This window comes from Battus philenor, unplaced genomic scaffold (assembly GCF_028537555.1).
Source record: "Battus philenor isolate CCGP_79_NKW_IND1 unplaced genomic scaffold, ilBatPhil1.0.hap1 SCAF_18, whole genome shotgun sequence".
Classification (NCBI taxonomy): Eukaryota; Metazoa; Arthropoda; class Insecta; order Lepidoptera; family Papilionidae; genus Battus; species Battus philenor.
In genome coordinates, this window is record NW_027181680.1 from 4346888 (window position 1) to 4366623 (window position 19736).

General features: G+C 29.9%; 2 protein-coding genes across 4 annotated transcripts in view; both read right to left on the reverse strand.

The window, feature by feature from the left end:
• Positions 1-5104: 5104 nt before the first annotated feature.
• Positions 5105-11035, reverse strand: LOC137920239 (nischarin-like). Its single transcript, XM_068763514.1, has 4 exons — positions 10470-11035; positions 9947-10193; positions 9387-9505; positions 5105-6930 (listed from the first exon to the last, which is right to left on the reverse strand). The coding sequence occupies exons 1-4, from the start codon at positions 10908-10910 to the stop codon at positions 6337-6339; spliced, it is 1401 nt and encodes a 466-aa protein (XP_068619615.1). The 5' UTR covers positions 10911-11035; the 3' UTR covers positions 5105-6336.
• A 354-nt stretch (positions 11036-11389) lies between these two features.
• The window catches only part of LOC137920495 (FHIP family protein GH13096-like), a 30041-nt gene continuing 21694 nt past the window's right edge, over positions 11390-19736 (reverse strand). For 2 of the 3 annotated variants that reach the window (XM_068763866.1, XM_068763864.1), the window contains exons 12-16: positions 18302-18860; positions 16434-16612; positions 15721-15874; positions 15175-15297; positions 11390-13753 (exon numbers count right to left, since the gene is read on the reverse strand). In XM_068763866.1, coding sequence (XP_068619967.1) covers positions 13512-13753; positions 15175-15297; positions 15721-15874; positions 16434-16612; positions 18302-18860 — 1257 coding nt within the window. In that variant the 3' untranslated portion in view covers positions 11390-13511. The remainder of the gene's footprint in view (positions 13754-15174; positions 15298-15720; positions 15875-16433; positions 16613-18301; positions 18861-19736) is intronic. The other variant, XM_068763865.1, reaches the window with a different exon arrangement.

The window sequence follows — 19736 nt, forward strand, 5'->3', positions numbered from 1 at the left end:
TTACAATAATGTATACATATTTACAAATATAATTTATTGAAATAATTTTCTTAGTTCGCCACAATACATTGTATAAACATTCACAATTATGCAAAGAGAGAAGCTTACTCGCTTATCGTAAAGATATTTGCGGATTTTATTATTATTACAATTGTTTTTATAAGCATAACTTGTGTTTTGTGGTTATGTTGAAAATTTATTAAAATATACGATAGGAGTAATATGTAATGGCCGTCCATTCAAATATAATTTAATCATTACAACCAGAGATGGATAATGTGATGTATATTTATCCAAAATGACATAGCTGTTATAATTATAGAGATGGCTTCTTAAACCATATTTCAAAAAATTGTAAACAATTCACTAATAATATTCTATAAAGATTTCGGTATCAAATAAATCTATCTAGTCTATTATATATTCCTATATGTATTATAGCCAACGCCTAAATGTAATAAACATTCAAGACACCGGGATTTCACATAATATTAACTTGTGATAAAGATGTCATCATAAGTTAATATTTTTTGAGGTTAGTTGCATCAAATATTTTTCATAATAAAATGAATTTTTAAGTAATATATCCTCAAAAATTATATAAGCATTCAATCCGAACATTAAATCTGTAATTTTCACAATTCCGTGATTTATTCCATATAAAAGTTCTTTTCGTTGTAAGTCAATGCTTCAATTTTAAATATGATGAGATTGAGAGGTGATGTGTATATTATATATCATTCATGAATATGTCGATAGAAATATAAAAAAAGAGTTTTAAATCATTATTTAATATTAAATTTGTTCATTGGGAGTAGTGAGAAGTATTTTTTAAAAGTTTTCCAATCGATTTAAATTAAAAATCCCTGCTATGGACTCTCCATATCAATTGACAGTCAAAACATCAACGACTGTCGACCGTAATTTGAGTTTTCGGAATTCTATTTTCAAATTCTGTACTCCCGGAGGCATGTTTCTATATAGCAGTCGCCCCAGAGACATGTTTTCATATAAATATATAAATCACTGCATCTGTTACACACAGGTTATGTCTACCATCTTTTCATAAAGGAATTATTGTAATTTAAATCCTGAAGATAAAATTTCGTGACCTATTCGTCTCAGAACGTTTACGTCTCCTCGAATAGGCCAACTGTTTTAGAAAATGAATGAATGAACTTTATTATTGTTGTTATGAATCACACTTTACCTTAAATAAAAACAAAATTAGTATGACGTGAACTTCTTAGTCTAGCTAAGTCTCTCCTGTCGCTTGAATGATCAAAGTTCAGTCTACTGTTTCAGACGATTTAATATTTTAATTTTTTTTCTCACAGTGAAGTAAATAAAAACATATTACTCTTATCTGAATATAAATAAGCAAAATAAAAAGCCTTTTTGTGCCTTATATATTGTAATATCCAAATTATATATTATCTATGTATTTATGATTAACAGTATTCGTTAATACTTTACGCTTCACAATTTCATATCAAAGGATCTGTGGAGTCTTCGTGATTGTTCTTATTCAAAAGTTCGTCTGTAATGTTCTTTCGTGACTTGCCTATTCATAATAGTGAACATAATACACTAACTGTGAATAGACAGAAGTTGAAACATTAGCAGAAGGTAGTTAAACTGAAAGTGACTGAATAAGAGTGGTGCTTTGTGTATGGCTAAAATTTCTACATAATATTAACATCAGGGAGAAGATATTTGGATGTGTATTTACCTAAAAAATTACTGTCTTATTATGGAAAAAAATGTTGTTTTAGAAAGCAATGAATTTTCAAATTTTTAAAAAATAGCTCTTGTCATAATTTGTTAGCGAAGCTAAAGGCCAATATACATTCGATTATCCAATCTCTGAATAGTAGTTATTGGTTTGGTTCGTGACTTATATAAATATAAATCAAAAAATTGAATTGTATCGTATCATGTATTATTTTGAATTATTTGATACTGATTTTGTTTTAGAATGTCCAATAAATCAACGTCATAATTAAATATGAAATTAGGTGGATAGAAAAGGCAATGTCTATGCTATAAATCTATGTATCTATATACATTTAAAAATTATTTCCATTTAAAACGTATGAATTTTACTCACGCTGTGATGTTTTTTTTATTACTATAATTAAAAAATCATTACATTCCTTCCTTTTTTAATTTTTATGTTCCTCTTCAGACTAAGATGCCATACTGTAATGGTCTGATTTGAAAATTATTATTACATCTAAACTTATATCACACGATTTCATGTTGACGTTGATTTATAGGAGACCTGTATAATTTGAAAATAATGTTAATTATAGTTAAAAGAGTGATATTTAATACTCTTTAAGTTTTTGGCGGGAAATGGTGTGGTAATGTGTATGACAACAATATGTTTTACTTTAGATGTAAGTGGAAACCCAGTGGAATTTGCAATATGTCTAAATTGATTGGAGATTGTCTTTGTTAATATTGAAAATACTATAAAAAGTATACTGAAATGTTTATATAGAATATGTATCTATCTTTGATACAGATAAAAAATTATTTTGAGTACATATGCTACAGATATTAGCATTCGTGCCTTCTTTTACAATCCCAATTAATATTTGTTTTTTTGCACTTGTTATTTACTGTCGGTGTTTATTTGTACTTATTAGTGCTAAGTTATCTAAGTCACTATTTCGTAACTAAATAAAAATATCTAACTAAATCTATAACTATTTTTAAACTAAACTGAATTTTATATGGTCTTGTTTAGTATACATTTTATCATATTGCAGTACTCAGGTTGTACGACACGACGGTAGTTGTCGAATCTTGCGATCGCATCTCGAGTCTCGGTCTCATGTGGCGTGATATTGCTATCGCCTCATGATAGACACTGTCATACAGTTTGAAGGTGTGATGTTCGACGTACGATGATCAGTATCTCTCTTCTTAGCCCATGAGCCTTTTGGATAACGAACGTCCTTGTACCTACTGTCATCTGTACTCCAACCTTGGCTATTGAAATGTTATTTATTAATCTGTGTATGTATCAGATACAGTGTGTTCCTCTGTTGAGGGTTATTTAAAAGGCGTCCTTACACTCCTTGGAAGAATATAAAAGAAACCATTGTACCACGCTTTAGGAAAGTGCGTCGAGGTGCGGGCTGAAGAAAGAAAAGTATGGGCGTCGTCCCCGCGTGCGTTTAAGATTGTCGAAATACAGCAGCCGATCTTGTCGATTCTTTCGAGCGCGGTACAGCTGTTTCGGTCGCACTATAACTTAACAAGAAAATATCCATCAGCTCCATATGTTGGTTTTAGCCATCATAATAAAATAAATATTTAAAAGTATGTACTAACGATTTTTTAAAATAATTTTAAAAAGGTAATACTTGAAAATAGAGGTTTTCGCCCCAATTTAAATTCACTACCGCCCCTGAGAAAGCTCTGATTACGAGGTAGTGGTACCGTTCCGTTGGTAACTTATGGTATGGGTTGTTGTTGGTAAGACTTGACTCCAAAATCATTTAGACATGTTGCAAATTATCGAAATAGCTGCAAGGCTACTTACGCCTTGTAAGAAGCAATAATGATTTCGTATATTGAAACTTTAAGACTGGACATTGAAATGATTGTGCGTTTGGTATTTAATTATGCATTTTTATTTAGTATTATTTAATTTTTGTCCGTTAGCCAGGTGCAAATTTTGTCAAATAACAGCAAACCTAACCTGAATTTACTTACTCTATTTATCAAAACTAATTAATTTAAAAAGTAATTTCATTATACAATTGTTAATACAAAGTCCGCTTTTCATTTATTACCTATTGTGAACTATGTTTCGCTTGCGCCTGGCTAAGCTCAAAAAGTCTTAGTTTTATGTGGCTTGAAGTCTTTAATTATAGCCGTAGTTCTGATTTAAAATTAATAAAGTCAAAATTATGGAAATTTATACTTTAGTAAAACCAAAAAATAGTAGTAATAAAGTTGACTTTAGGGACTGTACTTCTAGAAAAATGTATCATCTTTCGTAATTCGACACTAGAGGATAATGGTATGCATTTTTATCTAAAGTTATGTTTCGCTGAGTCATTATGGAGGTGGCTTTTGAATGCCGACCTTATCAGATTCAATGCCATAAAATATAATACATCGAAATTTCGGCGTCATACATACAGATTAAAAAAAATTATGAACCATAATAACAAATTTTTGTAATTATGTTAGGGGGACCGGAAAGTAATGTCGCTTGTGTTAAATTCACACGACTACATTTTTTACAAGTTTTTATTTCTATTCGAAAACATATTCACCTTCGTTATCCACAGCCTTTTGCCACCTACATACTTTAGTATACATATTTTTTGTTTTTCTGTTATATATGTCGACAGAAACGACATCAATTTCCGGTCCCCCTAATATTAAATTCTATATCTTGAACGTTCAATTTATTTATCTCGAATTTCGAGTATTTTTCAATATAAAAGTACCCTATATAAAAAAAATCTAACTATAGGTAAAAATACAACTAATCATCCGATCTCTTTGTATCAGACAGAACGATAATGCTTTGATAACTTATATTATTAATTTGGTTCCTTTTGCACATATTACATTTGTTAACTATTTAATTGTCTTTAAGCAAAACCACTTGTAATTATGTAGTATACACGTTACTGGCGCAAAAAGACAATACGATTCAATTATCAAAGGTTAAGGTATTAATTTTAATTAACATTATAGTTAATATGCTAATTATGTACATTTGAAAATAAATAATACAAGAAAGTCGTTAATGAATTTTATTTTTTTGTTACACTTACCATGTTTATGTAATCACAATTATAATACTTATTAGTTAATACTTTATATCAAACAATAAATATAACAAAAAATATTTATATTTTGGTTTCACCAAGTTTAAAAGTCATTAAACTGTTTGTCGTTATACGTAATAGTTTATTTAGTTACCAATAAATTAACGTCAAGCTAAAATTTTGTGATAGGTTAGTGCCTAACTCCAGAAAATTAATGAAAAAACGTATTTTTCATTGCCATTTAAAAAAAGGAATTAAATTTTACGTAACACGTGTATTTTTTTCTATATTTTTGTTTACTACAAATTTTTATATTTCTAATTTTTGTAATATCTTTCTTTCGCTTACATTCGCATAACATTTCTGTAAATCAATTTCATACTGAAATTGCTTGATTTTACATAAAAATAACACTTGCTCAAGTTATATATACCCTAATTTAGTACTAATTAGTACATTGAAACCAACCATCATGTTAAAAAATGTTCGTAGCATAGTTTTCTTAATTAATCAGACCCTATTTGCAGACCAGACCCTATTCACTTGATTTTAATTTGACGTTGATTTATGGTAGTAATGGATACACAATAGATTTACAAAACCACAAATGTAAAAACGAAAGTTTAAGATTTTATCACAATAACAACACCCGAATATAGAAAACTAAAATAATGAATATCACATTAAATGAGTGTGAGACCAACATTGAGTGTTGAAATGTAAGTAAAATGTAAATATGGAGATATTTCAAATACCGCAAGAGACGTAAATATACAAAATAATTTAAAATATTTTAATAACTCATTTTTATGTTATATATGTCAAGAGAAGTATACCAGGAGCCATAAAAATAGTAACCCCTTTGTAACTGTGCATTTTATAATAAACACCCAAGTTATCAATCTGAGTGATCATGCAATTAATTAAAAATAGTTTATTAAACAAAAACTTGTTAAAAACCAATACAGTGTAAGGGATTTTCAAGCAATAATGAAGCTTGTAAAGCAACATTAATATTTGTGAAGGTAAACAAAAAAAACTAACACATTTCATTTTGCTCATTTTAGAAAGTGCATTTGAAAGCCTGGTAGGAACGCTAGCCTTGAGAGATGTCATAGGAGAGCCTAATTTCGTAATAGTTTAATATCAGATTGAGCTTTACTGGCATTCTTTCCATGACATACACAATTGATCACTATGAATGATCTAAAGTGAATAATTAAAAAAATAAATATGTATGTACACCATACCACCATATTAATACCCCATCTATTTAACCTATTCATAACAAGTGCCACAATTAATGAAATTATATTAAGCACCTCGTGTGGAATGTCATTAATACAATAACAAATATGTTTTAACTTTAAATTATTCTAAATGTGAAGCTCACTGGATTATTGGTACAGATTAAAATATACATTTTCAGTTATTAAAAATTCATGTTTAATTTTTTTGATATTCAAATCGGTATTTAAATATAAATGTATCATTATTAAAAGAGCTTTCATATAAGAAAGCTTAAACTTTATTGTCAACTCTTGTGGAAGCTATGTGTGGTATTATTACTGTTTTCTAAAAAGCTCGGCGTCTTACCTTCCTTCACGATTCTCAAGGCCTGAAGTACTCTAGCCGTATCCAATTCTTTCTCAGACGCTTTCTCGTTATCTAAACACACTTCAGACATTCGCGCGTTAAATTGCTCTATGACTTTCACTCTATAGTCTATAGACGAGGCTACGGGGTTGGCTGTTAACCACAGATACTCTAAACAAGGTAACTTACATATATGTTGGACCTCTTCAACATCTGTTATGACGTTACAACTAAGATCTAGACTTTCCAGCGAATATAAACGAGAGAATCCTTGTAGAGATGACACTTTGTTCTGTGACAAATCGATTTTGACTATGTTCCCGATCTTTGCATGCCAGTTTTCGCATAACGCGAAATTGTTCATTGATAGGTTGAGTACGCGGAGCTCGTGTAGGCAGGATATGTCGCAAAGTTCGGTCAGTCGGTTGGATGAGAGGCTAAGGTGCTGCAATTTCGGCACGAGTTTAATCGCCCAGTCGACATTTTCAATGCAGTTGCTTGCGAAGTTGATGACCGATAGCTTTTTCCAAGTCTAGAAGTAATAAAATATTTGTAATAAATATATTCAATATTGATAAATAACATTACTACTAGAATGATGTAACGTCATTTACTTGTTTATATGGTTTTATGTACAAAGTAAAACTTATTATTACCGGTATTGCCTCTTGAAATATATACATATAGATATTTAACCATACATTTTTTCTATTAACGCAAGCAACATGGCCATCAAATATTTTCATATTTAAGTTTTTTTTATTATGGATTACCAATAAAATATACAATACTATGTACAAATACTTTTTATTACTATTTTCGTAACAACACTAAATTAATTGCAATTTTGATAAAAAGCAACCACAACATGTATAACATGCACAAAAGTCATTATAATTCAAAAATTTTTAAATCGATTCCAAAATATTTTTTAATACAAGCCTCTTCCAACCGGTTTTCGGAAATCTATAGTGAGAGGCCTATGTCAGCAGTGAATATCCCAAGGCTGAAGTCATTTTGATAATAAATTCTATTATTTACTATAATATCCAATGAAATAATTAATCCGATGAAACATGTGTCTAGGTTTATATTACCACATGTAGTAGAAACTTTTATTGGAAATAAGATTAAATAAAGGTCACCAAAAATTTATAAAGACTCTCCCTATTTTTTTTTGTTACAAGACAAATATTTAATTTTAGTTGCAAATCTCTAGTAATTCATATTTTTTTGGTCTGACTTGCAGATTACGCAGGTATGAGGTAACAGATGCCTATACCTCATGCCTCTAAAATTTACTGTTTGGATGTAAGACTGAAATAACTAATATATACATATGCAGATTCCTAGCTATATTATATATGCATTTTTCTATCAATAATATATATATATATATATATATATATATATATATATATATATATAAACAAACATATACACATATATGTGTATGTGGAATGTAATGTGGAATGATCTTCATATCACATATTTAATAGGGACATTAATATTAGTTATTTATTGAGATGATAGCAAGCTTGGACATGTGTAACCTATTTAAACCTGCTCTAACTGTGTCAGTTCAGATAACATTGTGACTCACATTTGATATGTTATAACAATTAGAACAATGATCTAATACTATAAATGTATGAATAGGTAATTTGTCGTGGTTTATATGACGTTTAAGCAAAAATATTTTTAAACACAATTAGTATTAAAAATCAATTTACAGTTAAGACATAGATACTTTGAATGGTAAATCTGTAAAACAAGTTGATGGTTTTCTGATTAAGGATATTATATGATCTTATCCTGCTTTAATAACAATAACTGTGAAATACTATGCACACTGTACCTTATATGTATGTAATTACCTTAATAGATAATATTCTATAATGAAATATAGTATATATGCATAATGTATGCCAATATACTATACATGCGTTAAGCAAATTTATATTAATGCAATAAGCTGTATATTACATTATATACATAATATTACTGTTCACAGTACTTGCAAATTTTATTAAGTAATAAATTTAATGCATGAATATGAATGTTTATTATATATTATCCTGTTTGTATTTGAATAAGTATCTATATTAAACTAAAATAATACTGGCTTAGAAATTATGAAAGCAGCTTCAATTAATTGACTAAATGAAATAATAGAGTGTCTCAGTGAACAAGCGGCAGCATGTCATCTCAATTGCCCTGAAACATCCTTATATTATATAATTAAAATTTATCTTTTGTTATTGTCAAACCAATATAAGCCAAGTGTTAAAAATATACATCATATTGTTAAGTTCTAAGTATATTTAGCACATAAATTGAGATTTCTGGAGAATAGAAAACCAAACTTCTGTCATGATTTTTTCACGATTTTCAATTTTGGAAGGCTATTTGAAAAGAAATATTTTATTTTTCTTCCTATTATGTCACAAACATACTGTGATAAAATCATATAATAATTTGAGTGACGTTTCTTTCAAAATGAATCTTCTTACTTTCTAAACACTAACAGAAAGAATTATTACACTTTTAAAACACGCCCATGTAAATTTTTTAAAGTTGTAGCCAGTAGCAAGAAGGCAAAACTAAAACAAACAACTTAATTTATACTAAAAGCACCTACTTAAATTATGTTTGTAAAACAAAATAGAATCCATAAGGATTTGTTGGTGACATTTTTTAGACCGGACGTTCTATTTTTAGTCATATTAAAACATGAAGTACTAACAGAACTTACTGTTCCTTAGGATAGAAATATATTCAAAGATTATATAATTAAGGAGAAGAAAACCAATCCAACAAAATAACTAGAAATAAATTAATAGAGAATTTGTATGCTGCTAAGGCATCTAAAATGGCAGATATGTGCATGATAATGACTATATGTATTTTTATATACATATAAACATACATAAATATTTATATATTTATATATATATATCTTTGCAACCATACTTAGAATTTGCTTACCACTGTTTCAGCAACACTGGAGGGATCTTTGTGTAGAACATCAACAAGGAGAAATTCGTTGAGTGAAACCACACTCGCTATTAACACAGAGAGGCAGATCAAAGTGTCACGGAGACTGCCTGTAATTCAATAAAAGATGAATTTCAATGTTTATTAGTGCATACTGAAATTTATCAAGACATATAAGTCAAATCTATTTATAATTTATTGGATAATGGTAATCTTTATAATATAAAGATAATGGTAAGTTTTACAAGTTCAATACCAAAAAGTACTAGTTGTAATGCCACCATATATTGCAATATAAGAAAAAAAAATTGGTTATTTAAATTATTTTTGTGACTATAAAGCCCCTAACAAAACAATTATAACAATATTTTTCTTATAGGTTTATAAGTGAAAACTGATTATTCAGTATCTTTAGTTTAAAATTAAATAAGCTTTAAGGATTATAATATTTTTACTTTTATTTAGACTTACAAGTCTCAGTTCTCACCAAGCTTTCTAGCATTTTAGTGGTGATTCAGTGAAGGCTATATATATACAATGAACATACTCACCAACACTTTGTATACATCCCATTGGCACACCAAGAATCTTCAAATCCATTAAAGTTTTAAAAGGTATAAGGTCAAACTTGAGGTCATTGGGTATAATGTTACTTGTGCCAAGGTTACTATAACTGCCTTCAATGCTCAAAGAATTAACTTGTGAACAGAAATCCAATATGTGACTGAAGTCATACATTTGATCTTGTTTCTCTGTGGGTGGGCAGGCCATTTTGAATCTTTCACTTATTGCATGCAACTGAAATAAATATTTTTTGTCACCAGGTGATGGGCACTAGTAGGCACCAGATTTTCCTGTTTTATGTTAGCATTGATATAATCAATGCTTAATAGGAGAATTATTAGAAAGAACAAATAAAGATTCAGCAATAAAACACAGAAAGTATTTATGTTCATAAATCCTATGCTCTTTGTTTTTTTAGCATTATAATATATAGACAAAGGCAGTTGTTTAAAAAGTTTTTATGCTTTTTAGTAGAAGATAAATTACATGCAAAAGTTAAAATAAACAAACCTCTATGGGACTGAACTTGTGTGACTTTTCGTTTTGAAGTAATTTGTCACCTTCCAAGAACAATTTTTTAGCTAAGTCTTGTAGCAAAAAAAATATATCATACAGGTGGAAATCAAGAAAATGTGCAAAAATTGACGGCATCGTTAGTTTCAAATAGTTAAACACGTTTTTCAAATAGTCGCTGAGCGCTTCTCGTCTTTGTTCGATAAATTTAGGGGTTTTATTTCGTATGACTTTCTTTGGAGGCAACAGTTCCTTCGCCACTCCATGGTCTGACACCAACTTATCGTGAAGCTCATCAAAGTCGCTGTAACGATGCTGCACAGTCCAGTTTACTGGACCCACTTTTATAGTTATCATATAATATGTTACATTGTCCTTGGTGCAAGCATCGTCAACACTCACTGCACAATCGTTCCTGTATTTTATAAACGATGACATATCTGATATCTCTCGCGTTATTTTAATCAACAATTTTTGTTACTCATTTCATGTGACGCAACAACCTTCTTCCGCAAACAACTACGAGTTAATTTAGAAACTATACTTCAAGGAAACATTATTGGTTATTTTAACTGTCAAATAGCATTACTTTTGATAGCGACATTGACAGCTTCGTTGTAAAATTATCCGCATATATAATAATATAGTTTATCAATGCAAATATTTATCAAGTTTTTAAACGACTTACTTAAAAGAAAAGTTAACATTTCTTACGTTACTATGTACATACTTGGAAGTTATCTATTTCAATATTTTTCAATGCAATTTTAAATGGGTAATATTGTTTAGGAGATAAAACAAATGTTATGAAAATATAATTTCTTTTATTATCAAATTATAATGTAATTGTGCAAAGTAATTTTTTGTAGATTTGTTTAAAATACATTATATTTTATACAATCATATCAAAAGAGCGTTTTGCACACTAATTCAGAAAACAAAAAATTTTACTTTCGTTAATATTACAGCAGAAATTCAGGATTACATAAATTTGTAGTATATTTGAGCAGAATGTTTACTCTAAGATAAAAGTTATACACACTTAGTCATATAAAGAGGTTCTAAGCTACTTTAACTACACTGTTTCCAAAGATTTGTCTTTAAGAAGCCAACGACTTTTACGATCGTTACTTCAGATACAACATATTATTTGCGTATTGTAAATCGGAATACTGAAATAACTAATTAGCTCGCGTTTTATAGTACCCAAATTGATTTATGAAAGAAATTTAACTAATTTATTTGTTACTTTCCTTATTAATATATTATATAACCAATTTTGAATTAAAACTAAATATATTTTATTATTTTTCTATTAGTGCATAAATAACAGTTGCTCGAATGTTTTATTACACAATTTTTGTTACAATCGTACAATTTTGTAATCCTTGGACGGAAAACGATGCCTTTTTGTTAAATAATATGTTTTCCCGCTACTTGTAACTCAAAAGGATTCTGAAAATAACTTAACTTTATAATTACAAAATCAAAATATGCATCAAAATTAAAGTTGTTACAAACAAAAGGTGATTTGCGGTGTCCGAATTACACTTCTTTTAACAGATGTTTATCTTGTGTTATTGTTTAAGAGAAAAATTAACTCACATTATTAGGCGTGGGATATATATAAACGTATTCCATTTATCGTTATACGAAAATAACTAATTTATTGAAATAGAAACAAACAAATTTAAAATATAAGTCAATAGTTACAAACATAAAAAGTTAAAATAATTAAAATGTTTTTAATACAAAAAAATGTCGGTTAAAATGCTTATAATTAATAATTTTCTCTTATATTAAGGACGACACATTATCATTGCAGAGATAAAAAATTGTAATTCCTTCAAAATATAAACGGCCTTTTTTATTAATATATTTACAATAAATTAAGATCCAAATAAATTTTTGAACATTATAACATCACAGTTCAAAATTACATTCATGGCATTATTGATTATTATATAAATTGCAACTACAATATCTAATTAGGCATTTAGGTACATATAGTTAAGTAATTTATGTTAATTAAAACTTAGAAAATATATTTTAAGATATTTGTTCACTTTATCATATCTACCTAATATTGATTTAAACTATACCATTTTCCAAATGGTTGCAGCGTTCAGACAAAATTTAACTGTATTTTGTGGTGACTGTGGTAGAGAGACATCAAGGGGTTTACCATTTTAATAAATAGGTTATACAAAGACAAGAAATTAACCCTTTTCAAGGGTAAATATACTGACAAACTCATCATTTTCTTTTTATTTTTTGTTACATTTACGTTTGTATCAAACCATATTTATTTTTGTTTGTATTAAACAACATTTAGAAAAATACATACATGGAAAAACCTTGTAGATACGAAATGCAATAAAAGCAACATTACTGATGTCTCTCCTACCACTTAAAATTTATGCCCTTCCACTCCTCATAACATTTCCATGATAAGTAAATGTTATTATTTATTTATTTATCCATGTTTACCACATACAAGCGGAGTAACTGCTATTCAACAATCTAAATTCGCCGGATGCCGGAATAAATCCATGCGTAAGGATGTGTTTACATTGGTGGCAATGGCTTAAACCACAACATAGAAACAAGAGACAGGAAATTTATTCTATAGATGATATAATTAACGGAGAAATTGATAGTGAATAGAACTTTTGCATTATATTTAAAAATAATGTTGTTACTTGTCCGCCTTTTAAAATATTGCCGTATGTACATAAGTCTTTTACTTAAATATCTCTTTATTCACATGCTTTTTTGAAAATAGCGTTAAATTAACTTTGCGGCGAATATAGTATAGAATTCGGTTTGATAATTAAAATGAATTTATATTGATTGAAAGATACAGTTATTATTTAAATAAAAATAAGTTTGGTCGCTGCTGTGGGCGGAGTCGTAATTTCTTATGCACTTAACTATTTTTTTGTTTAAAACTAATGTACATCACACGCTCGTGTCAAACGAGCACTTTTGTATCAGTTTTTTATTTATTTTAGCGCCTGAGGAGGCAATGGCTGTCAGTCATAAAGCCACCGACCGTATATAGGAATTGTCTTCATAGTACTCGGAGGTGAGTCTCAGTGCGTGTTCCTCGCACAGGGCGGCCAATTCCTTAGACCACTCGTCTAATATAACACCGTTAAGTATTGAACGTAGAGTTATTGATTGGTTCCAATAAGCCTCCTGTGTGAACACGAGACGTTTGTACACTGGTGTGTTATGGTGTGTGTTTTCTAGGCTTTGCGGACTTTGCGTTGGGGAAGCTGAAATATAAGTATTATATTCAGTTTTAGGTGTGGTTGAAACATGTTTATTGGTTATAGTAGTAACAGCTTTAAATGGGCGAATGTATAGCTTATTTGCAGTCAATTAATGTATAGTACATCGAAAAAACTATGATTTCTGAACTAGCGTTTACATAATTTGAATTACTATATATTAAAATATTATTTAATGTCTGTCCCTGCAGAATTTGTACTCATGTCATAAATTATTGTCCTAAAGCATTCCAATAAAATAAATTAATTAATGCAATATACTTTAGAGCAACTACTTTATATAGGTGATTGAAAGTAAGTGTAAAATTTTTAAAACTTTTTGGTAACAAATGTACATTTACCCATATAAAGCTCTTATACCTATAACCAATCAACTCATATAATTCCATTTATTATAGTCAGGATTTGTTGTTAACATTCTCAATGTTATTTTATAAAAATACTACACAGAAGGTAAAAATTCTCTACTCTAAAGATGCGTGTTCATATGGTAGTTAACTCTGTAGCATAAGGGTGGTCCGTGTATGTCTGTGTTTGATAATAAATAAATTTTGATCTTAATTATGAAAACAGAGTAACTTATTTCATACAGTGAACATATTTCATACACTTAGTCTCATATAAAAAATCTCATATACATCTGACATACTCTTTAGTAGTGTATGACCACTTTCTATTACAAAAGTTAATTCTTACTTTAGACATGGGTAACTAATTATTTTCTCTTCATGGTTTTATTACCTACGTCTTTACAGTGTGTAAATTTATTTTTAATACTTGTTATATCTTCTATGTAAATAAATAAATGAAGCATTGTTTAGATGCAAACTGATTCTAAGCAGAATCAAGTGAATAACAAGCGGACCTTATTGACTCGAATATAAATCTCCAGCGTTCAAATAGTGCTTTAACGATCAATAAAAATAAGTCTTATCTATATATATATTTCCTTATGAGTTCGAATTAGGAATGATGAGATCTGTAGACCTTGACAAGATAGTCGGAAAACTCAACAGCTCGTTGCACCCGGGTAAAGGAAGAGAAAATAAATAATGCCCATATGCTGGTAAGGACCACCAAGTAATGTAAAAATTAAACAAATAATGAAAATAGTAAAAGTAAAAATAGAAATAGTAATAAAATATATAAAAATTGTTATACATAGGCGTGAAATATAAATGAAATAATAGATATTACAATAAGTAATTAATTATAAGATTAATAGTAAAGAAAAAATGTGAAAAATTGTACCTTACATAAAAAGACTGCCATTACGCGGAAGAGGCTCAGATGGCGAATAAATAAAAAACTCTGGATGTAGGCCCCTTCCAACCAGTCCTATTGGAAATCTATCTAGTCTGAAATATTGGTGATTGAAAACTAAGTGTATAGTCTAAAATACTTACATAACTGTCGTCTTCCAAACATATTAGAGAAGCTTGAGGAGAAACTTCGACGTTTTGACTCTGTACGGCGGAAGGGAGACTCGTCTCTCCGCGTTGAACCTGTCTCTGTCGCACGCGCTTGCCCTGAGATAACGAATTACCGGGATAGTTCAAGCAATAGATATAAAAGATGACTTTGGTGTATGGTATACAAATAAAATTATATTAAAACATAAGTACATCACTTGTCGAATCACTAGTCACGTATCGTATTGACGTGATTACGTAGGTAGCGTATTGAGCAACTGGAAGAGAGTTACTCGCCTCCTGTTATTCGCATGTTTACTCGCCCGCCGTGTAAATGTGCTTTTAATTTAATAAGACATATATTGCCATATATTTTTTTATGGTATAAAGGCATTTTGATTACGGCCCTTGTTCAAATACCTTACATAACCTTACATATGTATAAAATAAGTTATCAATATTTATTAATAATTTTACATAATAAGCAGTTATCATCATAGAAATGTGTTATAGTTTTTAAAATGAAATTAATATACATACTTTGAAACCTACTGTCGTCGCTGGCCTGTGACCGCGCCTTTACTAGCGACATCTCTCGCTGTACGAGGAACACCCTCGCCTTGTCCACCAATTCATCTTTGTTCTCCAAGCCCGAAGTCAGTTCATCCACTTCTTCCTTTAACTTGTGAAGGATCTGTATGGAAGGTTCATTACTTTTATGAGAAATTAATTAAGATATTTATATGACTGAATCTATATTTTATTACAATTTAGACAGCCAATTAATACTGTCTTTTTCATTTCTTAACGTTAAGATATAAGCTAGCATAATTATGGCCAGGGCTGTGTGCGCCTAAAATAGGCAAACAAATTAAATTTTTTACTATATTCTACGAAAATAACATATACTTACGTTGGCGTGCCTATTTAACATAAATAAATAAATAAGTGTATTTGCGATTAAGTATATTTATATCAAATAATCTTGTACAATAGACTTTATAGTATAAGAGTATTTGTAATGATGATAGTGCTACCTAAACCATAATACCACTTAGGGGGGGGGGGAGAGGCAGAGGAGGGCTTGAGGTTCTCTCGGAGCGTTAACGAATTAACGGAGCGGAGCGGCCGATGTATCGTTGCTTACCGCAGGATTACCCAAGGTGTGGTACAGATGTTTCGGTAGAACTATAATTATAACTGAAATGATGTATTTAGTAATTTTTTTTATTTTTGTCAACTAGACTACTGACCTGATACAATGAAGGCACATTAGGCTGCAACATAAAACCGGGGCACACAAGCAGCGAGGCGAGCAAAGGCGTCGGAAGCGATATAAGTTTCGACAATATACTCGTTACCCGACAATTCACAACCAGTTCAGATTCTAACAGCGCCGCTGCTTTTCTTAGGAGGCAGCTTAAGAGAGGACCTAAAAAAATAAATTATAATTAAGAAAGAATTGAAAAGCAATAAAAAAACATCGCTCTAATAACTAAAAACTATCTTGCTGTATCAACACGTGCTATGAGACGGCTCTCAAATTAATATGGCGCTTCAACTGACGGCGCGTGGCTATTTCCTGTTCAGACCTGCATACGCGGTGTTTGTTGCTCTGCAGTACAGTGAAGTCTTATTGTGTAAGTTAAATAGCAAATTTTTTTTTTTGGATATTGCTTATTATGGGTATTGTGCAATTGCCAGAAATTAGATTGTATCGGTCAAACAACGACATGAATGCGAACGCAAGTATAAAAAGCAATGAGACGGGACCGTTTTCTATCTATTCTTAAGATTCTACAAATTACATAAAAAGCAATAAATAATGAAGTTATAAATAAAACAATATTAGATTTTATGTTAATTTAACCGTATTTGAATTTTTTGTATAACACTGAATTATTATGTTTATGTTATTTATCAAAACTTATATTTCTGATTCATGATTGATTATAAATTATTAAAAATAAATGTTTTTAATGAATAAACGTTAAATTTTCAATATTTTAATAATCAGGGTCTAATAGTCTAATAATTCGCCGGCGTGAACGTGTTAAAGACAGTTAAATATGCAACTTAAAGTTTTTTACTTATATAAGAGCGTTAAATTATAATCACATAATTAATTTTTCTAACCAATAATTTAATTAAGCAACACACAAGATCAACATTATTTGACGATTTAACATGTTGACATGCAATAAAATAACGTAATATCAAAATTGGATGTTTATTCTCAAAATACAGGGTGGACTTATGAATTAGTTAACATTTCAAAAACTTATATGGTAAAAACTAATAGATATGTATAAAAAATTCTTTCTTTACGCGAAAAATGATAGTATGAAAATTTACTTTTTTTAAAAAATCATGTCATCTAAATGATCACCAGTTCGATGTTGCGACATCGCATTTCTTTACAGATTTTGCCACATGTTTATGTGTCGTGTTTATAACCCCTTAAAAGAAGTCTGTTGTATGTTGTCTAGTTTAAATAATTACCATAACATAAGACTTACGAATTATTAAAAAAATAATATTTAATCAGCTTTTTGAACAATTATTGTTTAATCCTTAATCATGTTTTTTTAAAAAGAGACTTTTAATTTAATGCCCGCATGTTTCAGAACATACTTCAGGATTAAAATTTAAAAGTAAGGCCTAAACTACTACGTAGCGAAGTCATTTTATTGAAGTAAATTTTCGATAGCGACACATTATTATTTAAGTATTTTAAAAAACTGGCAACATATGTATTGTCAGTTTTGTCTCTCAGAGAGAATTTGTAATTTATTCTTTATTTATCACTATTATAGCACACTTTAATCAAGATGCGAGAATTCGTTGGACGCGGGAAGCGTAACAACATTAATGGTGATCTTTAGAGAAGGCCAATGCTTTGCAGTGGATGACTATCGGTTTATATGAAGGAATGAATAATCAATAATGTTTAAAGGTTGCTTTAAGTTACTTTATTTTGATATTTCATCATCAATCTATAACATATTTTAAAAATAAAATCTTAAAACTTATATCAACTATTATTAAAGGAATAAAGTTGACGTAATAAGAAATATTATCGATACGTAAATATAAACAATCAAAAATCGATTAAACTCACCGATAATACTTTCAGCACTAGCTCGCCAACATCTATATGAAGCAGCTTCCATGTCATACTCTTTCCCATTGCGCTCTTTTGTGAAACTCTTTCTAAAAGAATCTTCTGCGAAAGACTCTCCATCTTCACTTTCTTCTATTCTAAACTTAAAACTCTCATAACCGTTACATTCTCCGATCGACGTGAGACTATCATGGTCCTTAATTTCAGATGTGTGATGATCATTAACATTCTGTTGTTCAATGTTTTGTTCATTCTTAGGACTCTCTGTCTCTTCTAATGACGTTAAACTGTGTGGCTCTTTGTCCGGAGTCCCGCTTGTTTTTAAAGTATCATAACCGCTGGTGCAGACAGAAATGAGGCTATCCTGTTCTTTCCCAGCTATTTGACTATCTATCTCTTTTAGGTCTTTCGAGTTGTTGTTACTTTCTCGTTTCGGTGACAGAACGGCGTCGTATTTTGAGCTCCAGTTAGACGATGCGATTGTTTGAGATACTATTTTGAATCGTGCGTCACAGAGATACGCATGGTAATTGCCGTAGAGAGTTTCGTTCGGGTTCTGTAATAAAATTTTCATTAAAAAAAGTGTATTGACCGGTTATTTCCCGTATAGATCAGAATTAAATCAAGAGAAAAGGTAAAAAAAATCTTTGTATTAATATGTGGGTGATAATATACCACCGCTAAGTCCAGAAAAGAGTCCATTCTGGAAAGAAGTCAATCGTCTAATCTAATTCGTCTGGGCAGGGTATCTACGAAATAAGTTTTCTTCTAAAATCTCTCAGTGCTTTAAAACTAATGTCAACAATCAGTGATGACTTGCGGCAGTTAAACGTTGAAAACTCTTAACTTTGGGCTTCATTGGCCAGGTCAGAATAGCTCAACGAGTCATGGGGAAAGCTATTCTTTACGATATCGAATCAGGAGTAAAGTAATCCTTAAACGAACGGAAATAATTAACTTAGCCCGGTTGGTTGACAAGTTGAAGTCTGCCATGTTTATCATTCTAATAACGTGCAACAGATGGCGCTCGATCTCAGCACAAAGTGTCTACCAACAAAGTGGAAAGACGACCATGGTAAAATCATAGGGAGTAGTCAGGTGAAGCAGCTCCCAACTGGTGCCATTGTGATTGATGGCGGGGACTAATTTCCAGCAGTAGACGTTCTACGGTTGAAGTCATGACGATGATGATATTTACAATAAACTTTTAGCAAAATTACCAATTTTATGTTAGAAAGTCATTCAATGAATAGGTTACAGTCAAAAAATATAATATTTTAAAGTATCTTTTGAGTAATATTTGTCCATTAAATAATTTTCAATTGTCAACAGAATAGAATTATTTAAGGTAAGCAGCCACGGTTATTTTAGAAGTTTTTATTGCTATACTATTTTTAAACGACAATAACACTCTATTACTGTATTAAAGATG